The sequence below is a fragment of the Melospiza georgiana genome, chromosome 3 (assembly GCF_028018845.1).
Source record: "Melospiza georgiana isolate bMelGeo1 chromosome 3, bMelGeo1.pri, whole genome shotgun sequence".
Lineage (NCBI taxonomy): Eukaryota > Metazoa > Chordata > Aves > Passeriformes > Passerellidae > Melospiza > Melospiza georgiana.
The window spans coordinates 24,104,217-24,119,482 of NC_080432.1; the positions used below are offsets into that span (position 1 = coordinate 24,104,217).

The 15,266-nt window shown below is 43.8% G+C and overlaps 1 protein-coding gene across 5 annotated transcripts; it reads left to right on the plus strand.

Moving 5' to 3' along the window:
- Nucleotides 1–2,545: 2,545 nt before the first annotated feature.
- Nucleotides 2,546–14,839, plus strand: YPEL5 (yippee like 5). 5 transcript variants are annotated; one of them, XM_058020872.1, is made up of 7 exons: nt 2,546–2,637; nt 5,742–5,875; nt 5,969–6,033; nt 6,206–6,359; nt 7,127–7,225; nt 10,931–11,103; nt 12,665–14,839. In XM_058020872.1, exons 6-7 carry the CDS (start codon nt 10,963–10,965, stop codon nt 12,887–12,889), a joined length of 366 nt encoding a protein of 121 aa, XP_057876855.1. In that variant the 5' UTR covers nt 2,546–2,637; nt 5,742–5,875; nt 5,969–6,033; nt 6,206–6,359; nt 7,127–7,225; nt 10,931–10,962; the 3' UTR covers nt 12,890–14,839. The 5 variants fall into 5 exon arrangements, with proteins under 5 accessions (XP_057876855.1, XP_057876857.1, XP_057876858.1 ...); XM_058020874.1 differs by having other exon boundaries at nt 5,974–6,033; XM_058020875.1 differs by lacking the exons at nt 5,742–5,875; nt 5,969–6,033; nt 6,206–6,359.
- The last annotated feature ends 427 nt before the right edge of the window (nt 14,840–15,266 follow it).

A 15,266-nucleotide genomic window follows, 5' to 3' on the forward strand; every position in this document is an offset into this window, starting at 1 on the left:
GGCTTTGTTTTCATGGTAATATTATTGTGATGATTGCAATATTTAGATATACAACCCAGACTGGAGAAGGGTACTTAAGCAAACCTGCAAGCTGCCAGCAAGGCAGGGAGCATCACTCTGCCCCTTGAACAGAGGGAAAATGAGGCAGGAAGAACCAGCTTGCCCTGGGATATGCGAGTGCCTCAGCAGCAGAGCTGAGCAGTGAGCTCACAGGGCCCCAGATAAGACCCAGTCACCAGAGCTGACTAAAGCACCACTGCTTTGACTCTTTCTGCTCTGTTTTGGTTTTGTTTGCAGTGATCTCCACAGCAGCTCTGCAGAGATGAGTAAGACGTGGACCTTTTATAGCTCCTGTGATGAGATGCAGCAGATTCACCAGGGACACAGCTCATGGTTACCCAGTGAGGACCAGCAGCAGATCAGGTCAGCCTGTTAACAACGGGGGCACGCTGGATCAGTTATTTCCTCCATTTGTCGGTGCTAAATGGGACCCCAGGCACGGCTTTATGGCTTCCTTCTAATATTCTCAGTACTTGTGCTGTCCCCATGCCTTTAAGTAAGTGGTGATTGCTGTCTGATGGACTGCTCTAACACCCTTCACCCCCCTTCCAGGATCTAAAGAGAGGCTGGTGAGGGGCCAGTGAGAAATGTCAATGCTCAGCTCTGCTCAGCATCAGGCCAGAGCTGGCCATACTGAAGAGATCTGATTTTCTGGAGGTCTGTCCAAAGCAAACAGCAGCTCTTAGCACACTGATGTTGACCTGTCACTGACTGTCTACCCTCACACAGGCTGTTGTGCTCACTTCTACCTCATCATTTCTTTTTATAAAAGAATCCATGCAAAAGACACAGGCTGAAGAACAGCTGGGTGTGTAAGCAGGTTTTGTGTGCTGTATATTCACAGAGAGATGCCCCTCTGCTCTGTGTGAAATGACAAAAGAATCTTGCTGACTCATTCCTTCCTGCCATTACTGCAGCTCCTCTGGTGATACCACATGGATAGACCCAGGATTGAAAATATCCAGAACAGACATCCTTAAAATGGCATGACTTGCCCCATAGTAGGAAAACACCTTTTTGCATCTGTTTTTCATAACCAACAACTCAGAAGGACTTTTTTTCATTGTATTTTGTCCAAGACCACTATTTGCCAAGGAGGCAGTCTGTAAGCACTTCAAACTGGCAGGGAACTGATAGCTCTTGCAAACAAATGCTAAGAAGGGCCACACTTCACCTCATTCTCCTCTAATGTTTCCTCTCCAAGGGGCAGTGTTTAAAGTATCCCACAAAGATTTCAATGTGAATGGCCTGAAAGTGCAAGCAGCATGAGTCACAGCTTCACTGAGGGGGGGGATGTCACCAAAAGCCATCTCTGTGCCTTTCTACACCTCCAGCCCTCACAGGGCCCCATAGTGTGGTGAAGCTCGCAGGCAGGATAGGCCAAATCCCTGAGAATCCCTGAGGGTGCCTGTAGACAGGAGTCCCCTTCCTCCCAGCCAGGCCGATGGCAATGTGCTCTAGGGGTGCAGGGAGGTGCTGGGTGGCTCTGGCATTCAGCTCCCCTAGGAGTGGGAATTTCTGCCAGGCTGTGAGGGAAGCAAGGGGGTCTGGGAGGCTGGTAGAGGGGGAGTGGAAGGCACCAGGCCCAAGGCAGCAGCTGACAGGTGCCTGGGAAATGGAGCTTGGCAGGTGGGGAAGGGCTGAGGGCTGATACAAGGCTCCAGCTTTGGCTCTGGCCCCAGCTCCAGGCCTGGCTCCATCTCCAGCTCTGGCCCTGCCTCCATCCCCCCCCAGCTGGGCTGCAGCACTGAGCACTGCCCTGGCGCTGCCCCCAGCACTGCTGGCAGCACTGTGCTCAGCTCTGAGCCTCTCGCTTTAGAAGCGACATTGAGGTGCTGGAGTGTGGCCAGCGAAGGGCAACAAGGCTCGTGAAGGGTCTAGAAAACACATCTTGTGAGCAATGGCTGAGGGAGTTGGGGTTGTTCAGCGTGGAGAAGAGCCCACGGCTCTGCACAGTTACCTGAGAGGGTGCTGTAGGGAGGTGGGGACCCATCTTTTCTGACCGGTCTGCAGTGACAGGACCAGAGGTAAGAGCCTTAAACTGAGACAGCGGAGATTCAAATTAGACAGAAAAAAATGTCATTGTTAGGGTGGTGAGGCATTGGAATAGGTTGTCCAGGGAGGTCACCATCCCTGAAGGTGTTCAAGAGGCTTCTGGACATGGTGCTGGGTGCTGTGGTGTAGTCATTTAGGGGTTAGTGTGCTCGTGCTAGGTGGATGATCAGACTAGATGACATTAAAGGTTTCTTCCAGCCTTGATGATTCGATGCTTCTGTGATTCCGTAATTCTATGACTCTGTAATTCTGCCATTCTGTAATTCTGTCATTCCGTGACCCGGCGTGCCCCGCCGGGCGCGGCCGTGAGGCGACCCGGGGCGGGGCGGAGCGCGAGGCGGCCGGGGCGGGGCCTCGGCGGCAGCGAGGGGGCGGGATCGGGGCGGGGCCTCGCCGCGCTGATTGACAGGCGGGGCGGGGCCACGGCGGGGCGGAGCCGCGCGGCCGATCCGGAGCGCCGGGGCCGTGGAGGGCGGGGGAGACACCGGGCACGGAACCGCCGCCGCCGCTCCCCGCAGCCAGGTAACCGGGCGGGGGCCGCGCTCGCCCCGCGCTACCAGGGGAGGCCAGGGCGGCTGGGGAGGGAGGTGGCGACCGCCGCGCCGCGGCGCTGTGTCTGTCGGGCCGCGGCAGAGCCCCGGGCGAGCCGCTCCGGTCCGGCGACGGGAGCGGAAAGGGGCAGTGGTCGGCCCTGCTTGACCCGGTGCGTTACCCGGCGCCGCCACAAAGCACCGGCCTTCCCCCACCGCGTCCCCTTCTCCGTCAGCGTCTCCCAGCGCCGCCCAGCCTTCCCGGCGGGGGCCGGCACCGAGCACCCCCTCCCTGTCGCCGCCGACACAACTTCCTCCCCCGGCCCGGCACTGGGCAACTTTTCGGGCCGGTTCTTGTGCGGAGCCCCGGGCGGGTGGGCGCGGGGCCGTGCCCGGGCCCGGTGCGGGAGCGGGGGTGGCTCGGGAATGGGGGCGGCGGTGGGCCCCGGGCACGGCCCCTCGGTGCGGCGGAGGCGGCGGCGGTGCCTCCCCGTCAGCTGTTTCCTGCTGTTTGTTGTCAGGGCTCCTGCGCTCCCGGCAGCGCCCGGCGGCGGCGGGGGGGGTGAGGGGGGAGGACGGGACGAGCCGGGCGGGCCCCGGTTGGCTGCGCGCGCCCCCGTGACGGCGCGCGGGCCGGGCCGGGCCGGGGCCCGCCCCCGCTCGCGCGCGGCTTTGTGTGTGCGCGGCACCGGGATCGGGATCAGCGCCGGGATCGGCACCGGCGCCCCCGCAGCGCCGCCCCGGGCCCGGCCGCGGAGGTTCCGCGGGGGTTGAACCGCCCTGCCCTGTGGCACGGGGGGCGGCGGCGCCTGACGCATCCCCCCTCTCCGCGGGCGGAGGTGCCGCTCGCTGCCGAGCGCTGGCCGGCGGAGCGGCCCCGTGTCCCCCCGCACAGGTGCCTCCCGCCGGGAGCCGTCACCGGGCCGGCCCCGGTGCTTGTTTGCGTTGTGGGGGTGCTGGCGGCTCACTCGGCTGCTAGCGCTCGGGTTGGGGCTTTCCCGGTGGAAGTATGGATTCCCAGGGAGCTGAAGTGTTCTGCCGTTGTTTTTGGGAAGGTTCTAAGTCAAAGCGAAAATAAGGCTGTTGTTTGTCTGCTTCATTTGTTACTCTGTGCACAGCCCTCAGCTGTCCTGCGCAAGCAGATGTAGATTAGATTAATCCAGCGTGTTTATTTAAGAATGAAGGCCGTGTTTTGGACTGATATCGCCGTAGAATGTAATAAATTATTTGTCTTTGGTTTCCTTAAACAAAAAACACGTGTTTAGGGTTAGATTGAGGGAATAACAAAGCAAGGACACACGGTTTTATGAGAGAGAAACAGGGCAGGGCTCTTTCGAAAGTGGTATCACAGAACAACTGGATGTCAGCAACTAATAGCTCTAGATTAACCATTATCTTAACTAATGTTTATGACTGACAGGAGGGGAACTTGCTCCCCAGTTGTAAACATTCCCTCACGTGACTGTATGTAACAGCTATATATATAATATATATATGTAACTGCTATATATAAAATCCTATGTATATTTTTATACAGAGCCTCTTTCTGGATGGCTGAATTCAAGTCGAGCGTGTGACAAACAAAACTGTCAGTTTTTAAGTGCTGCTCAGTTTCTCTAAAGTAGTCTTCAAAAGTATTGTGTGGAGGCTTCTGTCATCTGCTACTTTCACTTCCTTAGTTACAGAATTAGAGATGCAGAGCTTAATGTTTGTATATAGGTTTTAATAATGACGTGTGAGTTTCAAGTGTGGTTGCCAGGGGTGTGAGGACAAATGAAACTGCACCTCAAAGCCCAACAGCGAAGATGACAAGAACAAGCTGTATTTGTTACTTGCCACACACTGAGAGCTGTACACATTTTTATATATCTGTATATCATGGTAATCATCACAAGCTTGAAGGGGCGTTGTCCAAGTCAGGTCATTGGTTCATGTTTGTTTACCAACATTTGACCTGTGTTGAAATCTTGGGTTGCTCAGCTCTCACTGAAATACGTAATTCCCTTAAGCAAGATTTTAGTTAAAAATTACTTGTTAAATGTGTAGCTGAAATGACTGTACACCATGGATGTTTGTTAGCAAGGTGATCACTAATTTTGGAGCCTTCACCTACATTTAGGACCTTTCTGGTTAATATAAAAATCTCTTGGTGATATGCACTTAGTGTATTATCACCCTTTCTGCCAGCTGGATGTGGCTAGTTTGGATGATGGTCGTCTTTAAACCATTTCTTAAAAGGTTGTTTATTGGATTTCATTTTTAATGACTCATGAAATCAGTGATGTCTTTGGATGAAGTTTTGTATCATTTCAGCACTAAAATTAATAAAAACAGAATGTGTAGTTTAGCTTTCTGGAAGTTGCAGAATGGATTCATATACAAATGTTGTCTCAACTGCTTAAGTAGTGTAAGAGTAAATTTATTACAAAATAAGGAAATACAGCTTTCTTAAAAACAGTGGAGTATTTAGGAAGGGGAAAGGAGGAAAATGAAGGGAAAAAGAAGCAGGGAGACAGGTCTAGTTGCTGGTTTTGGACTCTGTGTAGTGGTGGGAAAGAAAATTAATCTGAGTCTGATAGCATTTGTAAAGTAATACTTTTATATGTTATCTAGCCAAGAGTATTGTGAGGGTTTAAGTTACTCTGTGGGAGATGCTGAGATAGGGGGGCTGTATGAGAAACAAGCACCCATCTGTGTGTGCCTCTGCTCTCTGTAAAAGTGAAACAGAGTACCCTGGATTAGTGTTTCACTGCACCAATATGACATAAACAAATTTAAATGCCAGTGTCTAGTGCTTGCCTTACCTAAGAAAAAATGCAGTGTGCAATAGGAAATGATACTACTGCACGCTGCAATAAAAAATTACATTGCTGCAACTTGCAGAAGGGTGTTTTCATCCTGCAAGGCAGCCTGGTGTTGGTGGGTGCTGTGCCCTGCATCTGGGCTTTGCCAAAGCCTCTTCTATCTTTGGACTGTGTTCAGTTCCCTTCACAGTTTGCTACAGTAGCTGGATGGTTCTAAAGAGCACAGTATGCTGGTCCAGTTCATTTTCTCTCCACATTTGGCTACATGTGGTGGTTTCAATTCTGCATGTAGGCAGAGGCCAGGCCTTGTTTACTCGGACAGTCGCAGAAGTTGGTGGTGGACATTGAATCTCCAACCTCCCAAGAGACTGACCACGTGTATGTTTTTGGATGTGCCCCCACCTGTGAGCAGGGGAACCTGGGAAGGTAAGGAGCAAGTTTTAGTTTTTCCTTTATGATTCTTTAACGTTTGGTCTTGTGCAGTTGTGCTAAGAATTCTTTCTTTTGTCCATCTCTGAGATGAGAAGAGGAAGCTGAAGCCCAGTTCCTGAGAGGCCATGATGAAGTTTCAGCCTGGTTCCAGGGTAAGTATGTCTTGAGAATGTTTCAGTGTGCTTAGGGGAATGCCTAAACCTTTCTCAGAAAGTAGAGAACGCCTATTTGCTCACAAAGGAAAATGTTTTTAGTTGGTTAAATGGTGAAAGAGAGACAGTCACAGTTTTTTGTCCTTTAACTAGCAGCTGTTCTCTGTTGTAGATGTGAACGCAGTAGATGGTGCTGAAGCAACTCTGAGGCTCCTCCTGTGAAATATCCACAGTCCAGTGTATAGAGAAAGTGCTTGCTGGCTCTCCCAAGTGTTGACGGTCCTGTGTCTTCAAGAGATGCATACTAGGACAAGAAAACACTGACTGTTAGTTTTAAAGATGTTAATAAATAATTATTTGTGTTACTTTTTCATTCTTTATTGATGGTGAAGATAGGCAGATGAGGTAGTACAAATATCAACCAAGTGATGCTTCAGGTTTTGGGTGTGTGTGCAGATAGTGGTCAAATTTAAGCTGTTGAATGTCAGCCCTTTGACATGGCTGTTGCTCAGTGTTGCTGAAATCAACACTGAAAGTGTTTGGGGAGTTTGGGAGCTACACATCTGGGAATGCACATTTCAGCACTCAGCCACAGTGCCTGTGTTTCCTGCCTGTCCATGCACTCATTGGGAGAAGCATGCAGGGAGCAAGTCTTTCACAGAGAGATTGAGGAGTGGTATCAAGGTTTATGCTGTCAGAATAATGTACTGTCAAAATCATGCACACTCAGCATGCCTGACCTGCTAGGTGATATGACCTGTCATTGATTGCTCTCCTAAAGGTCCTCTCAGGAAGGTGGTCTGGGTGCTGAATAATGGAAGTGTCATCATCTCTCAGTTCATGAAGTGCCCCTCTCTTGGAACTGGAGAGATTGGACATACAATAGATACTTTATATCCCATTAAGGAAAGTAAATAAGTCTGCCTTTCTTACATTGCAGCCATTCATTTAGTATAATCACTTGGGTTTGGTAATTTGCATGAAGGCAGGAGCTCTAGAACTTCATCACTGATACATGCCCAGTAAAGAATGCTTAGCTGATTTTAAAAGTGAAATCATGGGCCAAAAAAAAAATAATCTGTTCTTTCCTCAGCATTTGGTTTTGTGAATAATCAAGATCCCGGTCCACTACTTTGGAAAATTCTGCTGGTAGCATGATGGAATTGGTGGGATAGTGTCACTTTCTGGAGCTGTAAGTAGCACTAGGGAACCTGACTGGTTCTCTGGACAAGTGGAAGTTATTTTCTGTGTTTTTAAGTGTAAATAGTGGATGAATGGCCAAGTGCACTTACTGTATTTTCCTCCCCCCGTTTAGAGGATCTTAAGCTTTAGAAATGCTTTTATGTTTCACAGTTCTTTGGCTTCTCCTCATTTAAGAGAGCCCTCCCACTGCCTATCAAAGCTGCCTGTAAGTGGCTTTTTCAGATCATTTATGCATGTGTGAACATAAATAGACGCCTGCACCTTTCCCATTGGTAGTGAAACTATAGAAATTAACTTGGGTGACTTTGTGCACACCACTTGTGTTTGTAAGGGGCAGGAGCCTGGGAGCTATGGAAAATTGCTTTCCCCTTGTGCTGTTGTGCTTCTGTTTTTTTTCCTGTGTGCAGTAAGTATACCCTACAGGATTCAGCATCCTTACATAAGGAGAAAGGAGCCTTTATCCACAGTACCTTCTGATTTGGCCTTATAAGTGAATGCTCTGTTTTTAGCTTGGGGGAAGAAAAAGGAAGGGGAGAGCATGAAATGATTTCAAGTTGAAATCAGTTTCTCTATTTTACAGAAGAGGAAAAAGCAAAATGTCCATGTTAGGTTTTTTAGAAAATCCATTATAAAGTTTGGCATTTTAAGTCTGCATTACTTGAAGTCATTTTGTAATTTTTTCCTACTTTTTACTACTGTGAGCAGTAACATAAAGACTAATGTAAGGTGAGTAGTTATATAGTGCTTCAGCTGCACCCTTACAAATTCATTGAATTCAGCAATCAAAACTGAGGTCAGAGGTAGCTTTGGCCTGCTATATATTTTGACTGAAGTCTACCAGGTGGTAGTTTAGTGTAGAGGTTACTTTGAAAAAGTTAGACACTCTGGTAACCTTACAGTGTTTTAGTAGTTTCTTAAGAAAACATACACAAAATCTACATTGTTTTGACTGTTACAGTGCTGACTGTAGAATTTAATTTTCTAAATTTTTTAAATGTGTATTATTTCAAGAATATAGATTTCCTTATGCACTGTATTCTGAAAAAATATATTCTGGTATCAGTTGGTTTGTTAGATTCTGCTGTGAGTTTAGGTTACTTTCAACTCTTTAAGGTGCCATAACTAAGTGAGGATTTTAGGCCTTGTATTAGTAGGCAGATTTTTCAGCCTTATGTGTTTGAATGTATTTATTTACACATTTATTTTAATGTTTGACATCTTTGGGACTCAAGACTTCTGTCCATGCCATATCCAGAAGTAATACATTTGTATGTTGCAGTGACTTTGAACTTGCTTGTTAGAATTGCACTTGTGCTCCCTTCTGAAGTATTTAATTTCCATTTTTAATGGCTTTTCTGAGAACACTGGCATGAATTATGATTTTAGGCAGGTGATGCACTTGCATTTGAAGTGTTTAGGTTCATTTTTCAAAATGTCGTGCTGTGCAGGGTCAGTCTGTGTAAGGGATCTGTTCTGGACACCAGGCTCCATGTTTGTGTTGCTCTTGGTGAGATAGGGATGGGTTTGGATTTATGCTACATTACCTTCTAAAAGTACTGACAGGGTGGGCATTGTGTTTACTCTGAAAAATACCCCTTTGGATGCTGATTCCACATTACTGTAAATTATGATCAGTTAATTGTTTTGAATTCACAATACAATCAGCACAAATATAACAGAGTTAGGAAGGATGGCACATGGACCTAGGCCAAATGCTTTATGGGCATATCTGTTACAATCACCTTAATTGCTTGTATTTGTGGTTTCTTCTGGCTGGAGACTTTTACTGATACTTGTTTATTCACACTTATTGTGTGTTGATTTTCCTTCATTTTGTCCCTATTCAAGTTTAATTTTTTTTTTTTTTGCCTTTGGTTGCTGCAAAAGATAAAGGCATATTAGAAAACTACAAAGCTTAGAGAAATCTAAATGAAAATGCTTTCTGTATTTTGAGTGGAGTCACACCTCTAACACTCAGACCTGTTCTATTTATCCTTTGAAGAAGAGAAATGGGTATTATATCACCTTTAAAAGAAAGAGTCATGACATTGCTTTTAATTTTTATATATCCTTCAGATGGGTTAGAGAAGATTAATAGTGATTTGAAAAATCTGAAGGTAAGGAACCTGAGCTAAAATCTCTCTGTTCAATATTAGGAGCCCTTTTTGTTGCCTGACATTGTAAGAAAACAAAGTGTGAAATAAAGCAATTGGAAAAAAAAAATTATGTCAGTGGCTTCTGATTTTTAGATGTAAAAATGGTATGTTAAGTTCTGTGTGTGCAGGTGCAAGTTTTAGTCCATTTGCTTTGTGCATGTTAAGAGTAGATTTTAAGAAACTGATCCCCTAAACCTTGAAATGAGTTTAAATTAGGTATTTGTGCTTCTTAATGGTGTTTGACTTAGAATATTCAATTCGATGAGCACAGAATTTGATTGACTTCTCTGTGAATGGCACAGTCTCCTGCTCTGAACAGTAAAGCCCACACAATTCTAATATTGCAGTGTGTCAGATTTATTTTGCATTGCTCTGCATGACAAAAGCAGAGACAATACATTTTTCTGATTCCACATCTGAAGCATAAATGGAAGTACATTTAACTTGTTTAACTGTAGAAGTTTAGTCATAAAACTTCTGCAGTTGAAAGGGAAATACCATCATAATTCAATTCCTTTGTCGAGTTACATCATCCTTCGTGATTTAAGGTTTCGGCTATACATTCTGTGCCTACTCACTAGTTAACTTTGAGTAATTTATGTTAGTTCGTGTCAAGTTGGTGAGACACTTTAATTTTCCTAAGGAGTGAAGAGGCTGATTTATCAGGCACTGCAGGTCGTCTGCTATAAAGTTTTTTAGCTGTTTTTTTTCCTCATTGGAGTTGCTGAGGTATTTTAGTGATGAGGCTTTGGAAATACCTTGGATAAATTACACAGTATTTTATATTTGGATTAGACAACTTTAAACATTGGTATATAAAACTGTGTGGTGTAAAGACTGGGTGGATTGTTTATTATGTGAAATAGCATCCAAATCCTTCCTATGTTGGTGTGTCTATGAAACAAACGATTGTCAAGTCAAATACAGCAGCCAGGGTGCTATACCAGCATTCTGAGTGGTGGTGTTGTGTGATCGTGTGTCATAAATTGTGCAAAGCTATGGGGAAGTGACATAATAAATATGTATTATAAAAGGTGGGGGTGACTTGGGAAAATTAAGCTATAATTGTCTTGGTGACTCAGTGTAATTCTCAGTGCTTCATTTCTTAGTGCTGACTAAGATGAGTGAGTTGTTGGGAATGTACTGAAATAGAATTTCAGTATTGTGTTAAAAGAAGTGGAAGCTTCTGAGTTTAAGAACTGTAGGGCCAGTAGGGGGTCTGCAAAACACTGAAATGTATTTTAAAGGTTTCAGTTTGTGTTTTTCTCATTTAATGTAATTAGTTTGTATTTAAGTAATCTTATTGGTGAAATGGTCACTTTGGGAAGTAAACATGTCTTGATGAGAGGGTGAAGGCAGACTGTAAGTTTAGCAATTCACCAACAGAGGAATGACTTTGAGCAATCATTAGCGGAATTGGTTTGAAGAATATTCTGCCATATATATGGAATGTTTGGAGTTGCAATTTTTGGATGTTTGGGAGTTTCAATTTTTTTGCTGAAATGGTTTTTTTACATTATGTTTCTTTTTGCTTTCAGGTCTTGAGTAGAAGCTTATCTAAGTTGTAAAAATGGGAAGAATTTTTTTGGATCACATCGGTGGCACTCGCCTGTTCTCCTGCGCAAACTGTGACACGATCCTGACCAACCGCTCTGAGCTCATCTCCACTCGCTTTACAGGGGCCACAGGGAGGGCCTTTCTTTTTAACAAGGTTGGTAAGGAGTTGGAGGAACTGCTCTTTACTTTTGAAAATGAGTTTGTGGGATATGAATCTGTCATGAGATCGAAAAAACTTCTTGGCTAAAGTGTTGCATAATTACTATTTTAACTTTTTTTTTTTCTGTCTTTGAAGTCAAATTTGACATTTACTGTTGATGAGAAACTTAGCTAAATTAGTTTTGTCTGAAATGCTGAAAGACTGTAAAGAAGACTGTGTATGTAGAGGCCTCAGGCCAAAATTGATGGAGTTTCAACTTCAGAGACTTCAGTAATATGAAGCTCAAATTCACTCTGAGAGTATCTGGTGTCTGTCAAAGGGTTCCAGAGGTTTTTTTTCACTTTTATGCAGTTAAAAAAAAGTCTAGATAATATTTTGTTTAATTTCTGAAATGCATTTAATATAACAGTCTGGTAACTTAAGTTGCCACAATCAATCACAATCTTTTTTACAGGCAGTAATACTCTGGTTTAGTTTAAGAGTTTTTAATTGATTCGATTCAATAGATCAAAATACAGATGTCAAAATTTTTGAGTGAATTGTAGGATTGTTATTAACTTTGCATAAAGACTTTTCCATTAGATTAATTGAAAAAAATGGTGATTGTCCTTTGCTTTCTCACAAAGTTCCTAAAAATATAATGCTTGGTTTTGTTTTTTGTTTTGTTTTAGTTTTGTTTTTTTCTTATAAGCCATTTGTCCATGGGCAGAGTTGATAGAGACATCAATAGTGTCTTAACTATGTTTTGCTCTGGGACTTCTGGTATCCTGAATCTTATCAGTACTGAGAGATTTCTTCCTCACCCAGTAAAGTCTGGATCCTGGAGTTTAGATTTTTTTTAATGTTAAATAGTGGGGTTTCATTACAGCAGTTTGAGGTTTTGCATTTCTGCAGTCAGAAGCTGTACATTTGAACCAGTCAGGTGCAAAGCTGAGAAAGTAGTACAGTCCCATCTTTTAGAATCAGCTTGGGTATAGTTCTGACATCAACTTTTCAATGAAGTAAACATCCCAGTTTTGTGGTGATGCTGCAAAAGAAGTTGCAAGTATATTTAAACTGCTGATAGAGCACACAAAAAGGTGCATGTTTCATGTCTACATTCTCAGCCACTGACCCTGGATTTTACTTAGTTAATTATTTCAAAGGCACCATAAGATTTTTTAAGAAGTACCTCTTTTAATATTTTGTTTCTGAATTCTGGGACTTGGTGATCACATCAGTTGCTAGAAATTAGTTACATACATTACAAGTAGTTTAATACAAATTTACAAGCTGCTCACTGGGAGTTTCTCACCCAGAGTTGAACACAGCCCTTTTGCATATTTTGTGATAGCAATCTGTGTCTCTCAGTTAAAATGTGAGGGTTTTACATCACTGTGAAGCACATCTTTAAGGTGTTACCCTCTCTCTCACAAAGGAGATCTTTACACTGCAGTTTTCAGTTGTGTGTGGTGCCACAGGCTCGTCCCTGTCCCTTCTAATGTGCCATTGAGCAGGTTTCCCCTAGGCAGACTAATCCTCTGTGCTGTTCCCTGTGCCTGTGTGTTTCCCCCAGGTGGTCAACCTGCAGTACAGTGAAGTTCAGGATCGGGTCATGCTCACTGGCCGCCACATGGTGCGGGACGTGAGCTGCAAGAACTGCAACAGCAAACTGGGCTGGATCTATGAGTTTGCCACCGAGGACAGCCAGCGCTACAAGGAGGGCCGCGTCATCCTGGAGCGGGCCCTGGTGCGGGAGAGCGAGGGCTTCGAGGAGCACGTTCCATCCGACAATTCCTGAAGAGGCCCCGGTCTCTGCTCAGGTTCTCTTCAATTGAAACTCCAATGTAATAAAATCAACAAAAAAATCTGCTTACATACACTGTCACCTTAGCATCAGAGTCGGATTCATGGACTACAAAGTGGGAAAGATTGTGAGAATATTTCAGATGGAACCTTACTTTCTTTATTCCTTTTATATTTTACTTTCCCTCCAGCAGCTGTTTGTAGAAAGAATGTTGTGCAGATGCTGTAACTTCTTCTCTCTTTCATTTACATCTGTTAGATTTGAGATTGTATCTTAAGGTACAGTGGGCTAAAGGAAAATATTTGCAGGATTTTTCTTTTGTTGGAGAGAAATTCAGTGAGAGGTTGTTTTTTTTTTTAGTTTGCACGAACTGATGTCAGCATCAAGTTATTTTAAAACTACAGATGTTTTTTTAAAAGTATATTCCAACTTTTGGCTTAAGTTTTTAGTTAGATTTTTGGTTTTTTGGGGGTTTTTTTACCCAGCCTTTTCACCTGGTTTGCTGGCTAAAGTGAAGAGATCCGAATTTGTGCTGAGTGCTAAAGGTTCAGTGTTGGTACAGCTTGGGCTGGCCCATGTGCCATATTCTTGTTGAGGTTGATTGGTAGCACAGAGCCCATTATTTCTTGTCATTCTTGACCCAAAGATGTCACCATTCCTTGTTTATTCGTGAAGTCCCATTCACCATGTAAACTGGTGTTGATTGGAAACTATCCTTGAAATAGGGTGAAACTGCTTGGCTTTTTTTAACTTTAACAGATGTAACTTATGAGCATAGTAATAATATAAAGTAATAGCTGTCTGTTTAGTCTTGCATTGCTTACAAATCCAGCTGTGTTTGTAATGATAGGGATCCACTGAGAAACTACTGTTTCAGTAGTCATTTTTTTTTCGTTTCTCTACTAATCTCATTAAGTTAGACAGGGAATTGCAAATCTTAATTCTTCTTCAAGTAGCTTTCTTTAAACCCAGAACTTCCTATGTTAAACACAGCTGCTGTGTAAAAGGAGAAGATTGCCAGCATGTTTGTTCATGCGTAGAGTTATGCAATCTGCATCTCTTGAAAAGATTAACTTAAACAGCTTGTTTTCAAATGCTGCTTCTGGTGTTGAAACCTTTATCTTTCAACTTTGTTGAACGTTTTCATTGTGGTGTTATGTTTTTATCTTTCTGGGCAGCAGTACATGTCAGCCTAGTAGTAACTAGTGACTTGGATTCCTGCTTTGTTCTTGTAGAGGTCAGCTCTGTTTAAAACAGTGATCTTGCTTGCCTTTTTTAGCAAAAATGCTGTTCATTAACTTAACTCAAGGGTGCCCAAACTATTTCATTGTGTCTTAAGCCATAAGTCAGGATCTCAAGGGCTGAAATTTATTTGAATGTTAGATATGTATGATTTCTTACCCAAGATATGAGTTGGTTGTGGTTTTTTTTCTTATTGGATAAATTGTGGTCAAAGTGAATTAAGTTACCCACAGACGTAGAAAGCGAGGGGAACCCCACCCAACCAAATGGATCTGGGTTCTGACCTTTCAGAGTAACTTTTCTTCTCTAGACACAGCTCCATATCTGAAACTAAGATGTGGAGGGTGACTATGCAGAGTATTTTTCTTAATTTTTTTTTTTTGGTTGCCAAGTGGCAAGTTGGACACCCCTGACTTGAATCTACTGCCTCTTTCATGTCAAGGTAGCTTTGTTCTAGAAATGTCACATAGAAAGAAAACAGAGTAGATCACATACCAGAGCTGTGCTTGAATCAAGCTGCTTAAACAATAGTGTACTTGTGCCTCAAATGAATCAGTTTTTGCACTGAGTACAGTAGTACCCCATTATCTTGTACTTCTGTCCTTCACAGGCCCTGGAAGCGCCATTAGCATGGTTCTCTGCAGTACTTTTCTTGTACTTCTGACATTACAGTACAATAAAGTATGTTTTGTCCTGAACTGATCTTTGCTGTGCTTTTAGAGTTATTGCCATGGAGTCTGTCAGCCAAATCACATAACCCATCTTTCATTCCTTGTGTTAAGTTTCTGCAGCACAGTGACAAGCTGTTGATGAGCATCCCTTTCTGTATAGGTGGTAAAAGAGTTATGTTGATTTTGGAATGAGCAAAGTAGAGCTTCATGCATACCACTTGGACACTTGAAAGCCTTCAATTTACTCCTGTTAAAGAGAAAACAAAAAACGGCTCATTTTATGGAACTCTGGGTGCCAAATGTCTTTTCATGACTTTGAAAAGACAGCAAGCTAAGCAAAAATCTGCTTTCTGCAAGAAACTTGAGGTTTTGGCTTCTGAAATGGCTTGGGAATTAATGAATTTGGTATTATATATCTGGACTTCTGTGACTTTTTCCTTTGTGTTCACATGTTAGCC